Genomic DNA, 22,342 nt, shown 5'->3' on the forward strand with positions numbered 1-22,342 from the left:
TTGACACAAAGAAATTTAACTAAATGCTTCACCACAACCACCGTTGCCTAATGGTTAGGGCAGAGGAGTATAGTAATTTCGATTTCGTGGGTTCGATTCCCACCCTCTGCTAATACTATTTTTTCTTCTGCAACTGAACTGAGTGCAAGAAGGATCTTAATGGTAGCCACTTTAACAAGTCGAAATTGTGACTAAAACACAAATATTGATTGAACATGTCACGCATGATTGCGTACCTCTTCGACCAGTGGGTAATGTTAAAGTGCCTACCGAGCCAGACAGAAGGCACTTTAACATGCAAATATCCAATCATGGACTTCTGTCCAATCCAACCACGAACCAATCAGATGCTACGTTGTCTGTCCAATTGTGACCATTCCAGCCCAGCATTCAGCCAGAGAATTAATTATTACTTTGAATTTTGTTTGGCAATTACAGAAGAAAAAAGAGCTAAAGCAGAGGTGGGAATCAAACCCACGTCAATGTGATGACTACCACCGCCCTAACATATGCGCCAAGTCAAACGATGGCAAAAGCATTGATTTAATTTAGCTATAATTTGCGTTCTTTTTTTATTCTTCCTAAACGCAACCTTGATGACGTCATGAACAGTGTAGCTTCTGATTAGTTCGTGGTTCATTAGAAATCTGCTTACTAAAGTGTCTACCGAGCCAGCCGAGCCCGAGGTTTACTGCTCAGGGTTGCCAGATTGGCTTTTTTAAGGCCAAATTTGTCGAATTTGGCTTTTTTAGAGTCTGTTGGCCTTAAAAATTATACATTTGACCTTTTTCTAGATTTGGCTTTTTTTTGAATTTATTCTTTAAAGTGCATAATAATCAATATTTCTCATATATCGTAACCTTTACCAGATGAATTATAATTATTGTGTTTTTATTTGCGCCCATTGCGATCACATACAGTACACAGGGGCGTTGACAGGGGGGTCTAGGTGGTACTTTTGGACCCGGGCCCGGAATATTTAAGGGGCCCGGATTTAAACAATTCCCCGCGACTTCAAACATTATCAAGATCTTAGGCTGATATAATCAGATCTAAAGGAATTGCCATCCGAAGTTAAAACAGCCCTTTCAGCCGTCAGATGGTAAAGTACCGGCCTCTTTCTGGGTACCGGGCCCACTTCAGCTTTCTTGTGGTAAAATAGTCACTTCTGTCGCCAAACAGTAAAATAAGAATTCAGTCTAATATAGTGATTTCCCTAACCACGAATATTACCCGAAACACGAATTTCAAAATAAACAGGCTAATATTTGTTCAAACTCAAAAACTGAAATGGCACAGGTAAGAAGATTACTATCCCTATTTCTGCACTAAAAATTAGACCAAAACCGCTTTTCAGATTGCAGCAATCAGCAAATGTTTGAAAACTTTCTGACTGTCTGTAGTGCTGTAAATTTTCTTCTGGTGAGCTTAGAATGACCAGTGAAACATCAATGGAATCGGGAAGTAATACTCTAGCGCCATGTGACAAATAAAAGTTCAAAAAAGCAACCGCTAGATGGAGATAGTATGTTTTGCGGTTTGGGACATTTTAAGATTGCGCAAGATTTGTTAAATGACCATGCTTAACCGTACCTGTTACTGGTGTAGACCCTATGGTCTCGCCCTCTGCTAATTCAGCAATTTCACAAAGAAGCAGTGACGCTAGAAACCTGAGATTTCTTGACTTTTACTTTTTTCTTGCCCCAACTTTTAATCCCGATTATGTTGGTATCGAATAATTGTGAAGTTCACAATAAACCTTTTGTCACAGCCAGTTATGATATGCAAGAAATTTGCTGATATTCAATAGCTTGATTGACAGTTTACTATTAGCGTGCGGTTTCATTTTGTGTTTGTCGGCAGCGCTGAATTTCCATTCTGTACCCAGGCAACAAAATCCGTCATTTTTACATTGATTCAATGTCGATTTTGCTGTCTGGGTAGGGAGTCGCGATCTGACGCAATATGAGTCATTCTTTGCTGGCAGACAATCATTAGGAAGGTAATTTGTTGTTTCCGCAAATTGCTTTGTAGTGCAAAAAGTGCATGGAATACTGTTTGCACAGAAACGGAAAAAAAAGATTGATGAAATTCTGTGTTCAACGTAAGAAGACTTTCAAAATAAAATGTGAGCTGAGAAATTTGACCAAGAAATGGCGAAAATAGGTCAAAAACCGAGTCTTTCAATATCACCTTTTCTACCTAAAATATACAATCTTTTGTGAAATAAATTGATTGAAGTGATAGATAAGGCTTTTGACCAACGGCATACTTTTTCTAGTTGTTATTTGATAAAAGCCGACGGAGTAATTAGCAATAAGAGAGACGTAGACCAGATGGTCTCGGCCAGTAACTCTTGCCGCCAAAAGGAAGCAGTAACACATAGGCTACGGGTTAAACGACATCAATAAAAGTTTGTACACAACCTTTATATTCATAACTTTGTCGATGAAGGGGGCCCGAAAATAAATTGGTACTGGGCCCGAGAAATCCTGTTAACGGCCTTGATAGTACACTGCGATCACAGATGCGATACAACAGACGACAAGAAGCAGCGAAGTGACATATATAGTCTTTGAGTCAGCTGCTCCCCTGATTTTGGCTGATGAAAACCATATTAACCATTGTTCAATATAATGTTCTATAGCCTACTTGTTTACTCGTAATGTGACGCCGGCGCCGAGTCAGACTGCGCTCACATTCTAAGCCATAGGCGTAGCCAGGGGGGGAGGCGAAAGGGGCCATGGCCCCCCAAATTTTCCAAGTTTTGATTCCGAAGTTGAGCCCTTTGTTGAAAATACAATAAAGTTTGTAAAAATTTATATCGTTTTCGAAGACATCTGGCTATTAACACCTCCAAGGATTTGTTTTAGACACACAGAAAGACACCAATAAATTTTGCAAATCGAAGGAACTCCCAGCAGAACGCTTCAAAAATGCAGGATATATTTACGATATTCAAGAAAATAATACGATTTTTGCAAATAAACACCACTCCAAACATCTTCGAATAAAACTATAATCCGCAACACGTGCCACTTAAATTTTACATGCATCGGATTTAGTATTAAATTAAATTTCCAGGGATGTGCACCAATAGGTCGGCATTTGGAAGGAACTCCCAGCAGAACGCTTCAAACATGGAGCATATATTTACGATAAACATTAAAATAATACGATTTTTGCATAATAGACACTACTCCAAACATCTTCGAATAAAACTATAATCCGCAACACGTGCTACTTAAATTTTACATGCATCGGATTCAGTATTAAATTACCTTTCCAGGGATGTGCACCAATAGGTCGGCATTTGGAAGGAACTCCCAGCAGAACGCTTCAAAGATGGAGCATATATTTACGATATTCAAGAAAATAATACGATTTTTGCAAATAAACACCACTCCAAACATCTTCGAATAAAAGTATAATCTGCAATACGTGCCACTTAAATTTTACATGCATCGGATTCAGTATTAAATTACCTTTCCAGGGATGTGCACCAATAGGTCGGCATTTAGAAGGAACTCCCAGCAGAACGCTTCAAAATGGAGGATATATTTATGATAAACATTAAAATAATACGATTTTTGCATAATAGACACCACTCCAAACATCTTCGAATAAAATTATAATCCGCAACACGTGCCACTTAAATTTTACATGCATCGGATTCAGTATTAAATTACCTTACCAGGGATGTGCACCAATAGGTCGGCATTTGGAAGAAAGTAGAAACTCTTAGCAGAACGCTTCAAAGATGGAGCATATATTTACGATAAACATTAAAATAATACGATTTTGAATAATAGACACCACTCCAAACATCTTCAAATAAAACTATAATCCGCAACATGTACCACTTAAATTTTACATGCATTGGATTCAGTATTAAATTACCTTTCCAGGGATGTGCACCAATAGGTCGGCATTTGGAAGGAACTCTCAGCAGAACGCTTCAAAGATGGAGAATATATTTACGATAAACATTAAAATAATACGATTTTTGCATAAAAAACAGCACTCCAAACATCTTCGAATAAAACTATAATCCGCAACACGTGCCACTTAAATTTTACATGCATCGGATTCAGTATTAAACTACCTTTCCAGAGATGTGCACCAATGGGTCGGCATTTGGAAGGAACTCCCAGCATAACGCTTCAAAGATGGAGCATATATTTACGATAAACATTAAAATAATACGATTTTTGCATAATAGACACCACTCCAAACATCTTCAAATAAAACTATATTCCGCAACACGTGCCACTTAAATTTTACATGCATCGGATTCAGTATTAAATTACCTTTCCAGGGATGTGCGCCAATAGGTCGGCATTTAGAAGGAACTCCCAGCAGAACGCTTCAAAAATGCAGGATATATTTACGATATTCAAGAAAATAATACGACTTTTGCAAATAAACAGCACTCCAAACATCTTCAAATAAAACTATAATTTGCAACACTTGTCACTTAAATTTTACATGCATCGGATTCAGTATTAAATTACCTTTCCAGAGATGTGCACGAATAGGTCGGCATTTGGAAGGAACTCCCAGCAGAACGCTTCAAAGATGGAGAATATATTTATGATAAACATTAAAATAATACGACTTTTGCATGTTTGGAGTGGTGCCTATTATTCAAAATCGTATTATTTTAATGTTTATCATAAATATATTCTCCATGTTTGAAGCGTTCGGAGTTCCTTCCAAATGCCGACCTATTGGTGCACATCCCTGGAAAGGTAATTTAATACTGAATCCGATGCATGTAAAATTTAAGTAGCACGTGTTGCGGATTATAGCTTTATTTGAAGATGTTTGGAGTGCTGTTTATTTGCAAAAATCGTATTATTTTCTTGAATATCGTAAATGTATCCTCCATTTTTGGAGCATTCTGCTGGGAGTTCCTTCCAAATGCCGACCCATTGGCGCACATCCCTGGAAAGGTAATTTAATACTGAATCCGATGCATGTAAAATTTAAGTGGCACGTGTTGCGGATTATAGTTTTATTCGAAGATGTTTGGAGTGGTGTCTATTATGCAAAAATCGTATTATTTTAATGTTTATCGTAAATATATTCTCCATCTTTGAAGCGTTATGCTGGGAATTCCTTCCAAATGCCGACCTATTGGTGCACATCCCTGGAAAGGTAATTTAATACTGAATCCGATGCATGTAAAATTTAAGTGGTACATGTTGCGGATTATAGTTTTATTGGAAGATCTTTCGAAGGTATGTCATGTCGCATTTTGTGCCTCGCACTTATTCACGGATAACTTTTTTAGGCGAAAAGCGGAAAAATTATTCTGCCAGAATGACGGTGGTGTTTGCTACATAGACTGCCGTCAATCAATTGCTTGCGGTGTTTTTTAAACCAAATCTGGTTTATTTTGCAACCGTTTGGTTTATTTTTTTTCGATTTGGTTCATAGTTTATTTTAATTTTTTTGGTTTATATTTGTTTTTTTGGACATACTTTACGTCTTATTTTTTAGTTTATTTCTGCTTCAATTTGGCTTATTCTGTTCTATTTTGTTTAGCTTCATTTGTCGTGATGTGATTTGTCATCAGTATTGTATGTTAGAGATGCAGTGAAGCCAAAATTTTTATCCGCACACCGCAATTCATCTAGAACTTTGACACTGCACGTTCTGCACCGTACCGCCCACCGCCAATTACAAAATTTTCAAAAACTATTTTAACGCGTTATTTTTTAGAAAGTCAATAGACCTTTTGCATAACAAACCAACAGAGCGTGACGTTGGAGTCGTGAACGACTAGCCGCTGTTCGCAATGCTGTGCAATAGAGTTAGTGGCGTAGTTTGCAGGCGAATAAATTGTTTAACGTTTGCTTAAGCTGTTGTTTTGTGGTTTTTACAGGCGTGTATCAGTGTTTCAGTATAATTTTCCAGAAAATAAAACTCTTTTAAGTTGTAAACTTAGGCTACAGAAGTGTTAACCTTCGACCCGTTCTTTACTGTATTGGAAGCGATCTTGCCCGGCAAAGATAGGAAGAATTTCCTGTATTACACAGCTTCAAAAGCTAAGCATGCAAATCAAAATGTTGATGCAGAACTTGATGACGATGCTACTTTCGAAATACCTCAAAATGATACAGGAGCACTGCATCTAGGCTACATAGACTAGCGGTGGAAGATGAATTTTTCTTGGTGTTGATGAAGCTTCGCCTGGGTTTGTTTTATACAAACTTAGGCACAAGGTTTGGTATTACTTCTGCATTCGTACTGTACACCGTATTTTTTATTCATGAATGCATCTCATCTCATGTATTCAAGGTTGATTAGTTTGAACATATTCCGTCATCGTGATGTTATCATAGCAGCCATGAAGCTAGACTTCAAAAAGGACTAGCCTACTCAAGCACCATGATCACCATCGACTGCACTGCACTTGATCTAAGAAATGGGGCTATTATGTTTGTATCTCAGTTGTAGGCTACACTGGTAATGTGAGTGACAAAGAAATATGTCAGAGGAGTGGATGTTTCACCTTTTGAAGCAGAAAATAGCTGCTAATGAACTGCACTGCAATGATGCTGTTATGGCCGAAAAAGGGTTTCTTATAGAAAAAGATTTAGCTTACATGGTATTGGTCTACATTTGAATATCTCTCCTTTCCTAGGTAGGCCTCAAATGAGTGAAGACGATGTGTTGAATACACGAAGTATTGCACGCCATCGCATTCATGTATTGTAGAGAGTGGGCCATAAAAAAAATTCGTCAATTTCACATCTTCGACAGGAAAATACCAGTGATGCAGAATGAAAAGAAAATGTTGCAAGACAAGGTAGGCTACCACTAACGTGATCCATAATTCCCGGTCAAAATTAGGGACAGTAGGTCAAAATGCACACGCTCCACAATGGCCGTCCTAAATTGCCTTTCCTAGTCTGTTAGCCAACATTATGATTAAAACGAACAAGAACTGAAGTGTACCGATAACCTACAACAATTCATAAACACAAAAAATTTACTTTCACCTGCCAGCGACCTCACGCTTGCTTGCAATAACAAGAAACGCCTTCATAAACCGTAGAAAACAAGCGATTCTTAACCCTCAGACTCCGCGTATAACTCAAACGTCACGCTCTGGTGATTTTGAATGTGCAAAAGGTCCATTGTGGCAAAAAATACCAAGATATATAACTGGTAACCTACCGGTACAGTTCTGCCGTGGCTTTGGTTTATTTTGGCTTTTTTTTAGCTTGATCTAGTTCAGAGGTGACGAACCTGCGGCCCGCAGGCCGCATGCGGCCCGTCAAAGAATTTTTTGCGGCCCGCAAAACAATTTGACAATCGCTCATGCATTTAAGACAAAAAGCATCTCGGAGCATAATGGTCGAAACATTTAGTCAACTTGAGCAAAAAGGATATAGCCAAAAAAAGAAGAAATCATACTCATATGAAAGCAAACGCGTTCATAAGTAATTTAGCGTTTTCATAAGCAATTTAACTGAAAGCAATTTAACTGTCTTCAATATCAGTGCAAGTACTGTTGCTCTATCCTTTTTGCTCAAGTTGATTCGTTTTTATTTTTTACTGATGTATGTTTTGTTTCTGCGTAAGATAATTTCAACTGAGTTGGTTCTATTACTTTCCTCTGCTATTTGTTACTTTTCATGAATAATATCTTGAGTCTCTTCTGAAAGATTTCATGGTAGGGTACGATTAAAAAGTTGTGTGTGACCCGATAACTCATGTGTAATTGACAAAGTGGCCCGCGACCGCAAAAAGGTTCGTCACCCCTAAATTCTAGTTTATTTTGAAAAAACTTATATGGCAACACTGATTGCTTGTTTGCTGTTTGCTACATAAGTCACAGACCAGTGTTTCCACTTTTAGGGAAATTTCCCTAAATTAGGGAAATTTGAAGTAAATTTTTGGCTGTAGGGAAATTTTTAGGGAATTGCTTGTTTTAGGGAAATATTTAGGGAAATTTAAATTTTACAAAACGAAATCAATTTTTTTTTATAAATTAGAATTTGGCTGGTAATTTTTTAAAAAAAAGCTTTAAATTTAGGTTTTTCAATTTTATTTTGAAACACTGGAATTTCGCAGGAAATTTTCAGGCCAGGAGTCAACAAAGTTGAAAATTTAAATGGCCTTGCACTGATTCGCTACGGTATAGAATTTATCGAAGCTGGCTGCTGCAAAGTGCCTTCAAAAGTTCAAATTGTGTTTTAGGCAGCCCATTTTTGAAAACGTGTTTGTTTAAGTATCACTTGTATTTTGTTGTAACTTTTTATTTGGTGGAGTCTTCTCTGACATCAAAATTCATTTTTAAAAAGGCTGTGGCTATTCTTACAACATATTGTAAAAATAGCCTCAGAGGCTATTCTTACAAGCACCACTCAAGCATTACGTTTGACATCAATATGCGCTCATGCGTGATCTGGAACTGGTATACAAGTCGCCACCCTGGTTAAAAAGGCGATGACGTCACACAGGAGGAATCCACCATAAAATGGTGGAAAAGTGGGGTGAAATTAGTCAACCATGACAAAAAAAAGCATGCAAGTGTCCGCTTTTACCTAATAGCTATGTAACACATGCCCGAAAAACACCACATATCTCCTTAGAAAAGAGTTAAACTTGACCAAGTTTAACTATTTATCCGAAGAATACTTCTAAAGATACCAGCATTTAATCAATAATATATCTTTGTCGTTTCTGCTTCGATTTTTACAATTGAACCATTGCTGGAAAGCGCAAGCTATCGTTTATCCAAATGAAGGTCAGCCAGACTCTAAAAGTTAAAAATATTTCTTAGGTAAAGAGTTGAACTTGACCGACTTTAACCATTTATCCCAAAAATACTTGTAAAGATACCAGCATTTAATAAACGCTAATCTAAAGAACATATCTCTGTCTATTGACAAGCAAAAGTTGAGGTTGATAGCTTTTTCACAAAGCGAGCAACCGGGCTTCAAACACAAGCAAATAGCGCCCGATGACTCGTTGCATTTCCGAATCGAAGCAAGTATACAAGTCTCCCCGGTCTGCGATCATTATATGTCTTTATTAAATTAGTTGTAAGTTGCTTGTTTCTGCTTCGATTTTAACAATTGAACCATTGCTGGAAAGCACAAGCTATCGTCTATCCAAATTAAGGTCAGCCAGACTCTAAAAGTTAAAAATATTTCTTAGGTAAAGAGTTGAACTTGACCGACTTTAACCATTTATCCCACAAATATTTTTAAAGATAACAGCATTTAATAAACGCTAATCTAAACAACATATCTCTGTCTATTGACAAGCAAAAGTTGAGGTTGATAGCTTTTTCACAAAGCGAGCAACCGGGCTTCAAACACAAGCAAATAGCGCCAGATGACTCGTTGCATTTCCGAAAAGCTAGGCTATTTACAAAAAGTGAATACCGCACATGTTAAACAAAAACTGTACATATTTTGAGCACAGCTCAGTAACTGTTAGGCCAGATCATCACCCATGTGTCCCTCCTCTCCTTGCCTAGATGAGACCTGCCATTTGTCCTCGCAACCCTTTTTGTTTCCCGACCAAACTGAGAAGTTTAGAGTTTCGTTATTTGTTGGATGCAAATAGACGCATGCTTACATTTTTGACCACCTTAAAACACTAAACCAGTTTCTGCTCGACATAGCCTACAGTGTTCAATTTTTGTCCCAGGAATCAACTCTTCAAGCAATACTTTCCCTACTTTGTGTGCACTAACATCCTAATTTATATGCCATTGTTAACAATTGCGATATTCGTGAATTCATTTGAGGCTTTGGGTACCGGAATTAATATACTTATTTGAACTAGCAAATTCAATCCACAACACTTTCCACTAGGCTGTTACTTAACACTAAGCACGCATATGCGCTGCGATTTGTGGCCGTGTTAGCAACTGAAAAAAAGCCTTGGTGTGAAGATCACAGAATTGTTCAAAATGTGAGCTCAGTAGCCTATTACTGTGCTTGCAACTGCATGGTGCTATCAACGTGCAAAACAACTCGGCTCCAGGTCCCCTGCGGTCACAGACACGCATATTATCCCTGAATAGGGGGGTATCGCGTTTGCCATTCGCTCATTGTCGCCTGGTTTGATTGCAAACAAGTCTGTTCTATGTAGTTGCTTTCCTCATTGCGTCCAGTATGTCAGCACAATTGCTTTATCATCGCGAACGCCATTGTCACTTTTCCTCATCCACCTTTCCCAGGCTTGTTCGCGATGAAAGGCACAGAGTAACACGTAGCAATCTGCGGAACAAGAAGTCGTGGGCACTGAGTGGTAAAGTACAGTAGCAACTTAACAGTGACGACACAAATGCATGAGCAATGGAGACAGCACACAAGCAACGAAAATGTTAATGCAATTCACTAACTTGAAAAAACGCTTTCGATGGCCTTGATTTCCGCCTCACATTTATCGGTCATGAAAAACGAAGGGTTCCAGTTTTCTGACCACCCTTTTACAACAGAAAGTGCTTCTGCTATGTCCGAAGCTTGTTCATTTTGGATAATAAACGTAGCAACAACCTGGTAACCAACATTCGTTCTGACGCAAAGAAAAAATAGAGGAAGGGAATACTTGGACGTCTTGTAAGTTGCATCCAAGAGGCAAATGCCTTGGCCGCAACGATGCAACAATCGTATTATCTTCATCTAAGATGAGTTACAATCAACTAAATTTTCATCTTATGATAGTAGCCTACAGAAATAATATACGGTACTGTACGTAACATTGAAAACCACCAAGCCTACTACGTGAATATGGTAAAAAATAAATTGTCTCAAAAAGATTGGTTGTGACCCAAACCCTGCCTTTGGTTACCGCTGGACATGTCACTTGGTCCAATCAATAACACCACATAGGCGTATGGATTTGGCACACTAGATGGAAAAAATACAAAAGAGGTCAGTGAAGTAGGCTAGGCTACTTTGAATCAACAAAGCTTTTACACCTGAAAACTGAGTGTCTTTAAGAAACGAGATGAAAAGTTGATGAAACAGAACACATTTACATATGTTTATAGCATTTTTTGCAGTTAGTAAACCGTTTCCTCTTTTATGATGCCTAACCTCCACTTTGGTGAAAACACTGTGCTTTGCAGAAACCTTTTCAGAATCTTTGTCAACAAAGAAAAGGCTTATTATTGTAGTATGAATATCAACACTTAGTACACTAGTGAATTACAATGACAGGATGTTAAAAATCAACATTAACATGGCACCGTATGCTCGTTTCTGAACAACAACAAGCTTCGTTCCTGCTTTTGCTTCGTACTCTTCAATGGATCTCATGGCATCTTCAACTGAAGCCAACCACTTTCAACAATAAACAATTGATTTTTTATTGTTATAAACTTATGGATCTTCATCACCCATTTTTTGCCATAAGAAATCAAAGCATTTATGCCATAGCCTAAGATTACAGTGAAGAAATGTAAATACTACACACATGCAACAAATCTGGATTTAGCGAGTATAAGGTAGCTGATAGTTTGAAGCTCCAGTTTTTCTTCTTTCCTTCTACTATAAGTACTTCACCACATTTAGGTTTGTTTTATTCTGATGACAGCTCCTGATGAGTCAGTCAAAAAAAAAACTGCAGCTTCGAGCTACCTTTTACTTGCTATTTTCAAGTTCTGTACCACCATTTGCTATGAAAGAGTTCAACATACGTATACTAATTGTGTTAAGTTGGAAACAGTAAAATAGTTGAATATTGATGAACTGTTGAAGGTCTTGTTGGACCGTAGTATATTGCAGCAACTACATTACAAACCTGTACTAGTCCATGACTTTCAGCCAGCTCTCCCAAAGAATGTTAAATGTCCTAAATGCATCAGAACTTTTAATGCCAGGATTGGACTCATTAGTCATTCAAGAACACATCGTTAGCGTTTTATGTGAGGACCATTGAAGAAACGATTTTTATCAAATGTTACAAGTTTCAAGCATAACGCGTCAAGGCCAATAAGTCTTTTCGTAGTTCACGGTTTACATAACCTTGGTTTAATTGACAAAGCGAGATTGCAGTATCACCTGAACATTCAATGTCACTTCTCCATAAGGTTGCATTTCCTGCAGAACCAAGACTTCGTTTTTGGCGGCATTGTTCTACCAAGACATCTCAGATGGTGCCAATCCAGACACGAGTCGCACATGATGCTGTCGCCTGCATCAAGATCTAAATAACAGGAGATGCACAACCAGCGGCCTTTATTTCGCAAAGTGGTCAGTAGGTTCTCCATCAACGTCCAACCGTCAAAAGAAAAATGTCTTCGCACAGAAGCAATGGCAATGTTTTCATCTAAACACTTCATTGGAATTCTTTCGGGCAACGTTTCAATTTCATTTTCTTCGATCAGTCGATCGCTGAATGGACGCAAGACCTCTTCTACTACCTCAGAATCGACAAACCAACTGAGTATTGCTGAAAAATATGACCATGGGTGACTTTGTTTGATGTAGCCTACGTACGCTTTGACGTAGCCTATCGGCTAGGCAGACCCACAGAAGTCAAAGTGTAGTTTTTTAAACTAACGTAGGCTATAACAAAAATGAAGTCACACAAACATAAATGCAACAAACCTGCTTCTTTCTGAAAAGACGACTTCATTCTGAATGGAATTGGTCCGCTCTTTTTTTGTCTCTTGCGTGGTAACCCAATGACTGTCAATCCAGCTCCTTTTGGCCTGCCACGTTTCATCATCTTCGGTGGAAATTTAATTGATCCTGCATCATCTGTTAATAAACACAACGAGAATCGAATATAGGCTACAACGTAGAAAACATCACTATTTCAACGTTTTTATTAAAAAATTAATAAACATAATGCATTATGCAATGCAAGAAAAAACAACTAATCAGAAATGAATGTTTCAGAAACAGCACATACTTGTAAAAGACTGAATAGAACTGGACGGTGTCTGCATCATAATCGCACTGGTATCAACGGTCGACAAGACGTCACCGGGTGTGTGCTGTGAACTACTACTTGAGACTGTGGGAAGTGCAATTCCAGGATCATTGCTGGAAGATGTTGCAGCAGCACTTCCAGTATCAGTGCCTGAAAAGGATCACCTCTGAGCAATGAAGAAACAATAGAAGCGTTGCACGAGTCTTTACTGGACAATTATTGGATGTGTTGCACTGTTGCAATGGGGGCCAAACTGACGAGGTTACGGTCCTGGGCGGAACATAATGTCGTATAATCGTAAATACGTGCACTGGCAGTAGATATTGTGATATACCGTATTTTGAGTTGGAAGCGAGCACTTGAGGTGTCAACAAATCTACATTAACCTTTTGAAAACAAGATTTTGTTGCAGCCAAAACATGCTTCTGGCGTGGTTACCGAATGCCAACCAATCCAGTATCTATCAAAATCTGCTAGGTGTTTCTCGATGATTATTTGCACAATGCTGCATCACCTGCCAATAAACTCATTACTTATCAAATAATGCAGACCGTGCTATAATCTTAAGAAACATGAAACGTAGTGTAAGCGCAGCATGCAATGCAAGAAAAAAAAAACAACTAATCAGAAATGAAGCTTTCAGAAACAGCATACTTCTAAAAGACTGAACAGAACTGGACGGAGTCTGCATCATAATCGCACTGGTATCAACGGTCGACAAGACGTCACCGGGTGTGTGCTGTAAAGTACTGTTTGAGACCGTAGGAAATACAATTCCAGGATCATTGCTGGAAGATGTTGCAGCAGCACTTCCAGTATCAGTGCCTGAAAAGGATCATGCAGTTGTTCACAAAAGCAGAATTACTGAGCATCTGCAACCTTGTATAATCGTAAATTAGTGCGCAACTGCGCATGCAGTACATATTAGCCCACATATTGGATAGCTCAACGCCATAAAAATCATTGCTCAAAAAAAAAATTGACTGCAAAATCACGACGCAAGTTGCAGTAACTAACCCATATCTCTTCAGATATTTGAAAAAGTAGGCTAGTTTTTCTGATTTAGTAAATAGTGCTAGCATATAGGCCTACCTTTCTGAGTTTGACCCAAAAAGTTCACAACTTGGAATTTCTTTCCTTCCTGCAAGAACTCTGCAATTTGTCGTAAATTATCCAGGTTGTATTGGAATTCATCCATTCCTTGTTCAGATATCATTAACGCAATCTTCTGGGAAATATCTTGAACACGGCGATACTTTTGCTGTTCTGATAAAACACATCTTCTTTGAGGCTTGTTAAGAATCTCAACAGCTGGTAATGTGGATGCAGGACCGTTGTCCAGTGAGTTTCTTGTCAGGCGATGGGATTTAAGAAAATATTGCATTGTCCACCGTTCTGAACAAAGATTGGGATTGTACTCTGACATATGGAGCTGCCTTCTAACTGCCAAGACATGCCTACAAGGTAGCAGCATTGATGATGTGAATCCACAAGGACATGCTGTTGTTGTGACTGCCAATTCCCCATGGACACGAGATTTTACTATGGCAGAATCATTCAAAATCTCTGACATGACAACCTTTTCCGCTAACTTGAATTGTTGTTGCACATGAATATATGCAAATGGTGTCAGTAGCTGTTGGTATTGTCTCTCCGCCACACTTGAAATCGCATCAATTGGAACCTTAAGGAAAGCATTTGACGCTTTGTGGTCACGTTCGGTGGAAAGAGATTGGATACATGCCATCAGATCTTTAAAAAACATGGTCATTCCTGAGTATCTTGTTATGACACTTTTCAACTTTCCATTGATGGATTCCAGTCGATTATTAGTTCTGTTCAAAAAATTAGCTTTCAAGTTGCTCAGTCCATCCACCCATTGATGTCGAATAGCATGCCAGTTATCGTTATAATATGTTGTGACAGCAATTGAGACTGTGTCAACGAATTGGTTATACAGTAAATTATAAGCTGACTCATTTTTGGCATTTGCCAGTTTTCCTAAAATTTCCAGTGATACCTGCCTTTGGGCTGAAGAAATGCCTAATTTTTCCATGGAAACTTCTCTACGAAAAGTGCGAAGGGTATGAAAATAGCAAATTAAAATTTCTGCAGTAGGCAGCATTTTCATCATGGCATCCCGCTCTGTCATGTCTTTGTCAGCCATTACAACCTCCACTTTATCCCAAGCTGGATTGTGGAGTTTAAACTGAGTTAACAGCTTGCTGATGGTCAGTTTGTCTTCAGTGGCTACAAGCCACAGACACACAATTTCACTCTGACCTAAGCCATCAACATTCAGCATCACATATAATGGCATTCTCAAGTCATTAAGTTTGTAGGTTGCATCAATCAGCAGCATTTCGGGATATGCCGCAAAGGTTTCCCGCATGTCTTTCGTTTGAAAGTATATCGCCTGCAATTGTTTGTCATCATCTGCAAACACATCTACTGCAGCACCTAAAATGAAAATAAACTGAGGATTAGTATACCCTACAAAGCAAGAATCTTGACAATCCTGGGCCAGACTAAAATAGCGCAAAACAATTAGGCCTATTAGGCACTCCATCAGATTTAAAAGCAAAAACATCAACTTTTAGTGAAATTTGTTTTCTATTCTATGTTATTTTAATTATTGGCCAGAGGAAGGATGTTTAGGCCTTTGGTAATATTTACATCATATAATCAATGTTCCAACTGAGCGGTTGTATACCACTCTCACCCCATTCTCTAAAAGATGCCACATTGCAATGCTTAGGGTCCGTTAAAAGGATCCATTAGGAGTAAACTTTTACGTAGATTTCAAATTTAGCAATGTTTTCTATTTCTATCCACTCAAAGTAGAATTGTTTCAAGATATTGAAGACCTTTGATTGAATTCCTTGATCCCGCTTTCAATCTTACAATCCCCATAGCGCCTTATGTTGCAACAAAAATCTTTGGAGCATGAGTTTGGGAAAGTAGAATGAATTCTTGTGAAGAAAATGAAGCAAAAATACTCTCAATTGACCCTTTATAGCTCAATGTTGCAAATTTTCCACACGTTGTAGGGTACTGCTAATGTTCTGTGTTGGTTATACTAGACAAACGTTTTCTGAATAGAAAAACGTCTGAAAATTAGATGTTTTTCTTGTGTAGCCTACTATGATGTGCGTACTGGTAATCCGCAGTTTGCTGCAGTAGACGGAGTCTATTGACCGGTAAACCAGGCGGTCAACACTTTAAATTGAACTGGCAATGGTGAGATTGAACCCACGTCATCGAAATAATTCATCTGCAGTCTAAACCATTACGGCAAGAGGTCAATCGCGAATTGCTTAATTGACATTATATCTGAAATGGTTCAAGAAGAATGCTCACAATATCATGTGACACTCAATCTGCAGCAGCGACCTGTAGATTGCAAATACGCCTACAGTGTTGACCAATGTTACAGGCAACCTGGTAGCCTATTCTTGCATTGCTGCAGTACTACAATGATGCAAAAAATTAGATTTTTCCAAGGTCATGACCCTGACCACAGCTTGCACACACACATCCGGCTCTAGGCCGGAGTCACATCACCTCCAGTACGGAGCCAGAATTTGACCGGAACCGGAGCTCATTCTATCACTACTTATCATACTGCACATAGAAATTAGAAAGTCATCTCTACTATTTAGCATGAACATATCTTGTACTGTATAACAGACAAAAAAGTTTTGTCTGTCGACTAACCTTTTTCTTTGTTCATTTCATTAATAAGTTCATCATAGGTGTTTTCATACAAAGGTCTCTGTTTTGCGGCAATATTATGCAGATCTTTAAGAATAACTGTTTTTCCTGTAGAAGCTGCAATGTGCTTTTGTACCAACTTTTTATTTGCTTTGGTGGCAAGCATTTCTCCGATCACACTGCTTTCTGTTTCATTTAATCTTCGTTGTTTAGGCATCAAATTAAATGCATTCTGAAAATGAATTTATATGCACATAATCAAGAAAACGACATATCTTTTGACAGGTGTCCAACCCACAGAGATGGGCAAGATCACCAGGTTTGGTGAATCGGCGGCTTGAATATGACCAGTTTCGCACAAACTGGTCATATTCAGCATGTGCGTAGTCATGCGCGCAAAGTGAAATGACCACTTTACCGTGTCTTACGATGAAGTCAAGATCAGAAAAACTGTCTTGCAACATTCTTAACGTGTTTTAGTACAGTAGCAAACAATATTTGAACTTCAAGTGTCATAATCAAAATGCAATTATACACGAAAAGTAATTTTTTGGATAGAGGGGGTTTTGGACGGAAATTTCAATTTTTTTTACTAGTGGTCTTAGAATGTACTGTTGTATCCTAAAACCTGGGTTAAAATTGAATTTGAAAAAAAAGCCGATTAACCCCCCCCCCCCCCTAATGTTATTGCTCTTTTTTATCCTTCACATAATTTCTGATGAAAGCCTCCTTATCATATACAGGGCTAGTGTGACCATAGCTCAAAGGCTATGACTACTACAAAGGGTTATTTCCACTTACTTCATTGAAATCATGATTATGATCATTGACATTACTAATCTCAGTGATGCATAGCGCTTTTCCATCTGACGTTGCATTTACTTTGATTCCAAATGGACAACCTTTGATAAAAGTACTGAAAAACAACAAACATGAGGTGACATAGGCCGTGTTGAATCACCCATAAGTACACCTGAATTAGCCATAACTCACGTTAAAGTAGCCTACCTGCAAGTCATGTCAAATTGCCCATAAGTTGCATCCAATTACCTATAAGCCCACCTGAATTACCCATAAAGTCACGTTGAATTACCACAAGTTCAGCCGAGCATTCTCATAAATCTAGTCGATTTACCCATAAGTGACGTCAAATTGCCAAAAAGCTGCGTTGAAGTACCCATAAGGCATGTCTTTATGGATAATTTCATGAGACTTACGGGTAATTCGACGAATTGTGCTGATGAGCAATTTGACGTAACATATGGGTAAATTGACAAAACTAATGGGTAATTCAATGCAACTTAGGAATAATTCTGGGCATGACAATTCAATGGAAATTACAATAGACAGCATGCGGGAATGGTTCAGCAGAATATATGCATTTTGCTAAGTTCTAAGCATTCATAAGGAATGTAGGCAATTTGCACTTATGCAAAACTCAATCTATTAGCAAAACTTATTACAATAGACAGCATGCGGGAATGGTTCAGCAGAATATATGCATTTTGCTAAGTTCTTAGCATTCATAAGGAATGTAGGCAATTTGCACTTATGCAAAACTCAATCTATTAGCAAAACTTATGCATATAGGCTACATGAGTAGCTCAACCTATGGGCACCAAGGACAAAACCATCATTACTTACCTTTGATTTGGTCTTTTTCCTTGACTACATGATTTGGGTGTTCTTCCTCCATGCACACAAGCATACTGTATTGTACGATACTTCAACTATTCATTCCAGGTTTTTGTGGATGTAAGTGCTAGACGTCGTTTTGCGCGTTCAATTGTTATGGAATTTCTCACATAAACAAAGTTTTCTTTTTCCCATTGCTTAATAGCCGAAGAAAGTGTCTCAAAACTGTAATATAATGCTCCCTTCGTAATCATGATGACGATGGATTCATTGACGTGTACAGGGTTTTTTTTAAGGTTTGGTTTGGGTGACTGCTAAGTAGTTTTAAGAAACCGCAAGTGTTTCATTTAAATACCAAAAAATAGCCATAACTACATACAATCAACGCAACATAAAATGAATTATTCGACAAGGCACAGCTTAAATGATTGTGACAGCGACCAAACAGCCTGCCCAACACGGCCGCCAAACAAGTTTGCTGCAAAACCAAACAAAGTGTGCTTGTTGGCTTCTGCTTGTTATGTTTCCACACGTAAAAACTGATCATTATGCGCCATAAATCAGAAATAAACATTGACGAGTATCGAAGGTGCACTTCTTTTGTGAATAACTCTTTGATTCAGCTGTTAGCTGTACGGTACCTCCACTTATTATTTTTTTCGGACGTGAACTATTGATCGTAGGCTATATTCGTATTATCGACAAGACATAGCGAGAAACAACCATTACTTTTCTACTGTAGTTGCAAGTCCAAATTTTGGGAAACCGCTGGAGAAATTTGAGGGACCGTTTCGGTCCCCCAAAACACCTTAAAAAAAACACTGGACGTGTAGTTTCGATCAGCAAAATCAGCAACTACCGCGGTTCACTCTACGATCAAGTGTGCAGCACAAGCCAATACGCATGCGCGCGAAATTACGTATGAGCGTCGTCGGATGAAACGCCTGAGCGCATTAAGGTCTTGCTCGAGTAAACAACGTCTTGCTTGAGTGGTGCTTGTAAGAATAGCTTCAGAGGCTAGTTTTACAATATGTTGTAAGAATAGCCACTTCGTTTTAAAAATGCCCTTAAAATAAGAAGTTTAGAAAACTTGTTATATTTTTAATTTCTTTTCAATTTTGTTTTTCATTGCTGGCACAAACATGTAGTGAACAGCAAAGTAACAAAAGGGAAACTAGCAAAATAACAAAACGTAATTTGCCGATGCTTGACATTTGTCACATTAGAAACAGGGAAGCTGACTCGATGACTGATTTCTTTTGTTGCTTCCTGTCTGTTGTGGTATCTAGATTGCTATGGTGCTATCTTATTCATATTGTATATAATTGTACCGTACTACTCTCGCAACAGACAAATTAAAGTTTTCTCTCTATGTAATATCAATGAATTGATATTAAATGGCTCACACAGTATGAAGAAGCAAGAGAACTGAGAACAAAATTTTGGCTGGTTTGTAATTGTGTATATTGTAAATGCATAATTGTGGCAGTAGCAGATCCCGAAACAATTGGATAATTTTAAAAATTTCTGTTGATTGAGCGAGATTCTTTTGTTGTTTCATTTTTTGCCATTTTTTGTGTGCTTATCAAATTCTCATGTGTATCTATCATTTGTTGTTTTTTTTTTATCTGTCGCTACATATAGAAATCTGGTTTTTTTATGCTTTTTTCAACACATATTTGTTCTTTTATTTTAGGGAAATTTTTAGGGAATTTCAAGGTTTGATTTAGGGAAATTTAAGCAAACTGTACTAGAGATGCAGCGAACCCAAAATTTTTATCCGCACACCGCACCGCAACTGACTCATCTATCCGCGCACCGCACCGCACACCGCAATTTATCTGGAACTTTGACACTGCACCGCACCGCACACCGCAAATTACAAAATTAAAAAAAAATATTTTAACGAGTTATTGTTTAGAAAGTCAATTGTAGGAAAAAGCATCCATGGCATATAACTGGTAACCTAGTACCAATACAGTTGTGCACTAATTGGCCAGGCTAACCAGATCATATTCTCTTATCAGCAATGCATCTAAGTTCTAAGACATAATACAAACTAAGACAAATAGAATGTTCCTGGATCCAGTATCAGGACTTTTGAACACTTTTTGTAAGCAATAATGCAATTATAATGCCAGTGGCTATATGAACTACACACACAAGAGTAAAACTTATAGCCTGAACTCACTGGGCTAACTGATATAGTAAATAATGCGGTAGTTGCGCTAGGCCTATAGCCTGGTAACTGAGCTTATCAGCTAGGCTACTAACCAAAAACATTCGTACAGCTTCCCTGACAAGCAAGCCCTAAAACCCTGTCAACTGCAAGCCATTTGCAATTTGCATTTGCATAGCTTTCCATCTTAGGGTTTCCGAAGGGAAAAATAACTGATCCGTGTTTCCAATTTAAATTTGAAGTTTCATAGCTGATTCTTGAAAAGTTGAAAGTTTACGTTTACGAAAGTTTAATTTCTTGAAAGTTTACGTTTACGAAAAATTAATTTCTTGAAAGTTTACGCGGCAAGCGGCGCGGCGCGGCTTTGTCATTTCAACCTTCCACGCGGCGCGGCGCGGCACGCGGCGAAAAAGTCAAAAGCGGCCGCGTACGCGGCGCGGCGCGGCTTGCATCACTAAACTGTACACTAAATTTAGGGAAATTGAAAATTTGAAAGTGGCAGCACTGTCACAGACTTGGATTCTCGATAGTATAAGTTGTTGATCAATTTCAAAAATCTTGGTATTAAAATGTTCGCAATCAAATTATCTTCATTTTGCTAAACATATTTTAGAGCTGGTATACAAGTCTCCCCCCCCCTGGTTTACTCATGACAAAGGGGAATTGACCAAAACATGTGGATTGAAGTGTGTGAACAGTAAAGCAAAGGTAAAGTAGTTTCACCCTATATGTTTGGTCGAGTCCTGTTTTTGTCATGAGTTACCAAGGGGGGGGGGGACTTGTTTACCAGCTGCCGTATTTTATCTCCAGGTCTCAATTTATCATGAATCCAGTTTTTACATTTGGATCTAGAGATCGAAAAATTTGCTGCTTAACTTTCAATAAAAAACCCTAGACACCTGCATTGAGATAATAAACATTAGGAGTCAGACTGTCAAATAATATAGTCTGACCTTAGGCAGCCTGTATTATTTATGAGTAGTCAGACTGTCAGTGTCAGAGGACTCTTTCAGTCTTCCAGCACTTTAAGAAAAGGCAGATAAATAAAGAGTGTGTGGAGACAATTTTTAAGCATCAACTTCCAACCAAGTCTGATAACACTGTAACTGTGTTTTGGCTGATTGCAAAGTGACAGGCTAATTATTTATCCTTGTTTAGTTGGAATGGTGCATAGGAAAGGAAGAACTGCTCGACAACGTTTAAAGAAATTATCAGCTGCTGGTATGTAATTTTTTTTTATGTAGCCTAAGCCTACGCATTGTTTTTAAAGAAGATGCTTGAGCTAAAGTTTCTGACCTTGCCAATAGCTTAAACCACTGCTTCTCAAAGTGAGTGTCAGCGTCCCCTAGAGGCGTTGGCAACCATGGTTATGAATTGGGCAATTGGGAGGCGCTGAGAGTAATCGGACAGTTACACACATTGGCTACCAACAACAGGTGCAACCTATTTTGCACCTGAACATTTCGTCCCCTGAAAAGATCAAAAAAAAAATTCAACAGACCTGAAGTCGCTTATCGAGTGATCGGAGTTGCCGCAAACCTTTCAAAATTTTCTTGATCTTTTCAGGGGACGAAATAGGTTGCATCCTTATTGAGGGTTAGGGTTTTTAGAAATGTTTCTATTTTTAATCCAGGGTTAGGAATTAGGTTAGGGTTAGAATGTTTCTGTTTCTATCCATACAATACGGTAACCCTTGATAAGGATTCAACCTATTGGTTAGGGTTAAGGTTAGAAATGTTTTTCTATTTCTAACCCTAACCCTTAATAAGGATTTAACTTATTTGTTAGTTGAATAACAAATACAACTGTATTTCATCATCATCATCATAATCCATCGTCGGTTTGTTCCCCACTAGTGGGGGTAGCCGATTGTTTCCGCGCAGCAATTGTTTTAATCCC

The 22,342-nt window shown here is 38.3% G+C and overlaps 3 protein-coding genes across 4 annotated transcripts in view; 1 reads left to right on the forward strand and 2 right to left on the reverse strand.

Moving 5' to 3' along the window:
• LOC145768733 (SET domain-containing protein 4-like) overlaps positions 1 to 22,342 on the forward strand; it is a 39,141-nt gene that overhangs the window by 2,744 nt on the left and 14,055 nt on the right. The window contains exon 2 of the mRNA XM_082580316.1: positions 21,602 to 21,664. Within this exon, the coding sequence (XP_082436442.1) occupies positions 21,607 to 21,664 (58 nt within the window). The 5' untranslated portion in view covers positions 21,602 to 21,606. The remainder of the gene's footprint in view (positions 1 to 21,601; positions 21,665 to 22,342) is intronic.
• Positions 10,028 to 12,992, reverse strand: LOC145769263 (uncharacterized). Of its 2 annotated transcripts, XR_014288995.1 has the most exons (4): positions 12,895 to 12,992; positions 12,588 to 12,740; positions 10,376 to 12,429; positions 10,028 to 10,250 (listed from the first exon to the last, which is right to left on the reverse strand). XR_014288995.1 is itself a non-coding variant. In XM_082580845.1 (3 exons), exons 1-3 carry the CDS (start codon positions 12,932 to 12,934, stop codon positions 12,053 to 12,055), a joined length of 570 nt encoding a protein of 189 aa, XP_082436971.1. In that variant the 5' UTR covers positions 12,935 to 12,992; the 3' UTR covers positions 10,028 to 12,052. The 2 variants fall into 2 exon arrangements, 1 of the variants encoding a protein (XP_082436971.1); XM_082580845.1 differs by having other exon boundaries at positions 10,028 to 12,429.
• Positions 13,178 to 18,518, reverse strand: LOC145769085 (zinc finger SWIM domain-containing protein 3-like). The gene is made up of 7 exons (XM_082580681.1): positions 18,435 to 18,518; positions 18,274 to 18,338; positions 17,431 to 17,545; positions 16,633 to 16,861; positions 14,008 to 15,375; positions 13,570 to 13,740; positions 13,178 to 13,185 (listed from the first exon to the last, which is right to left on the reverse strand). Exons 1-7 carry the CDS (start codon positions 18,516 to 18,518, stop codon positions 13,178 to 13,180), a joined length of 2,040 nt encoding a protein of 679 aa, XP_082436807.1.

The sequence above is a fragment of the Aplidium turbinatum genome, chromosome 4 (assembly GCF_918807975.1).
Source record: "Aplidium turbinatum chromosome 4, kaAplTurb1.1, whole genome shotgun sequence".
Classification (NCBI taxonomy): Eukaryota; Metazoa; Chordata; class Ascidiacea; order Aplousobranchia; family Polyclinidae; genus Aplidium; species Aplidium turbinatum.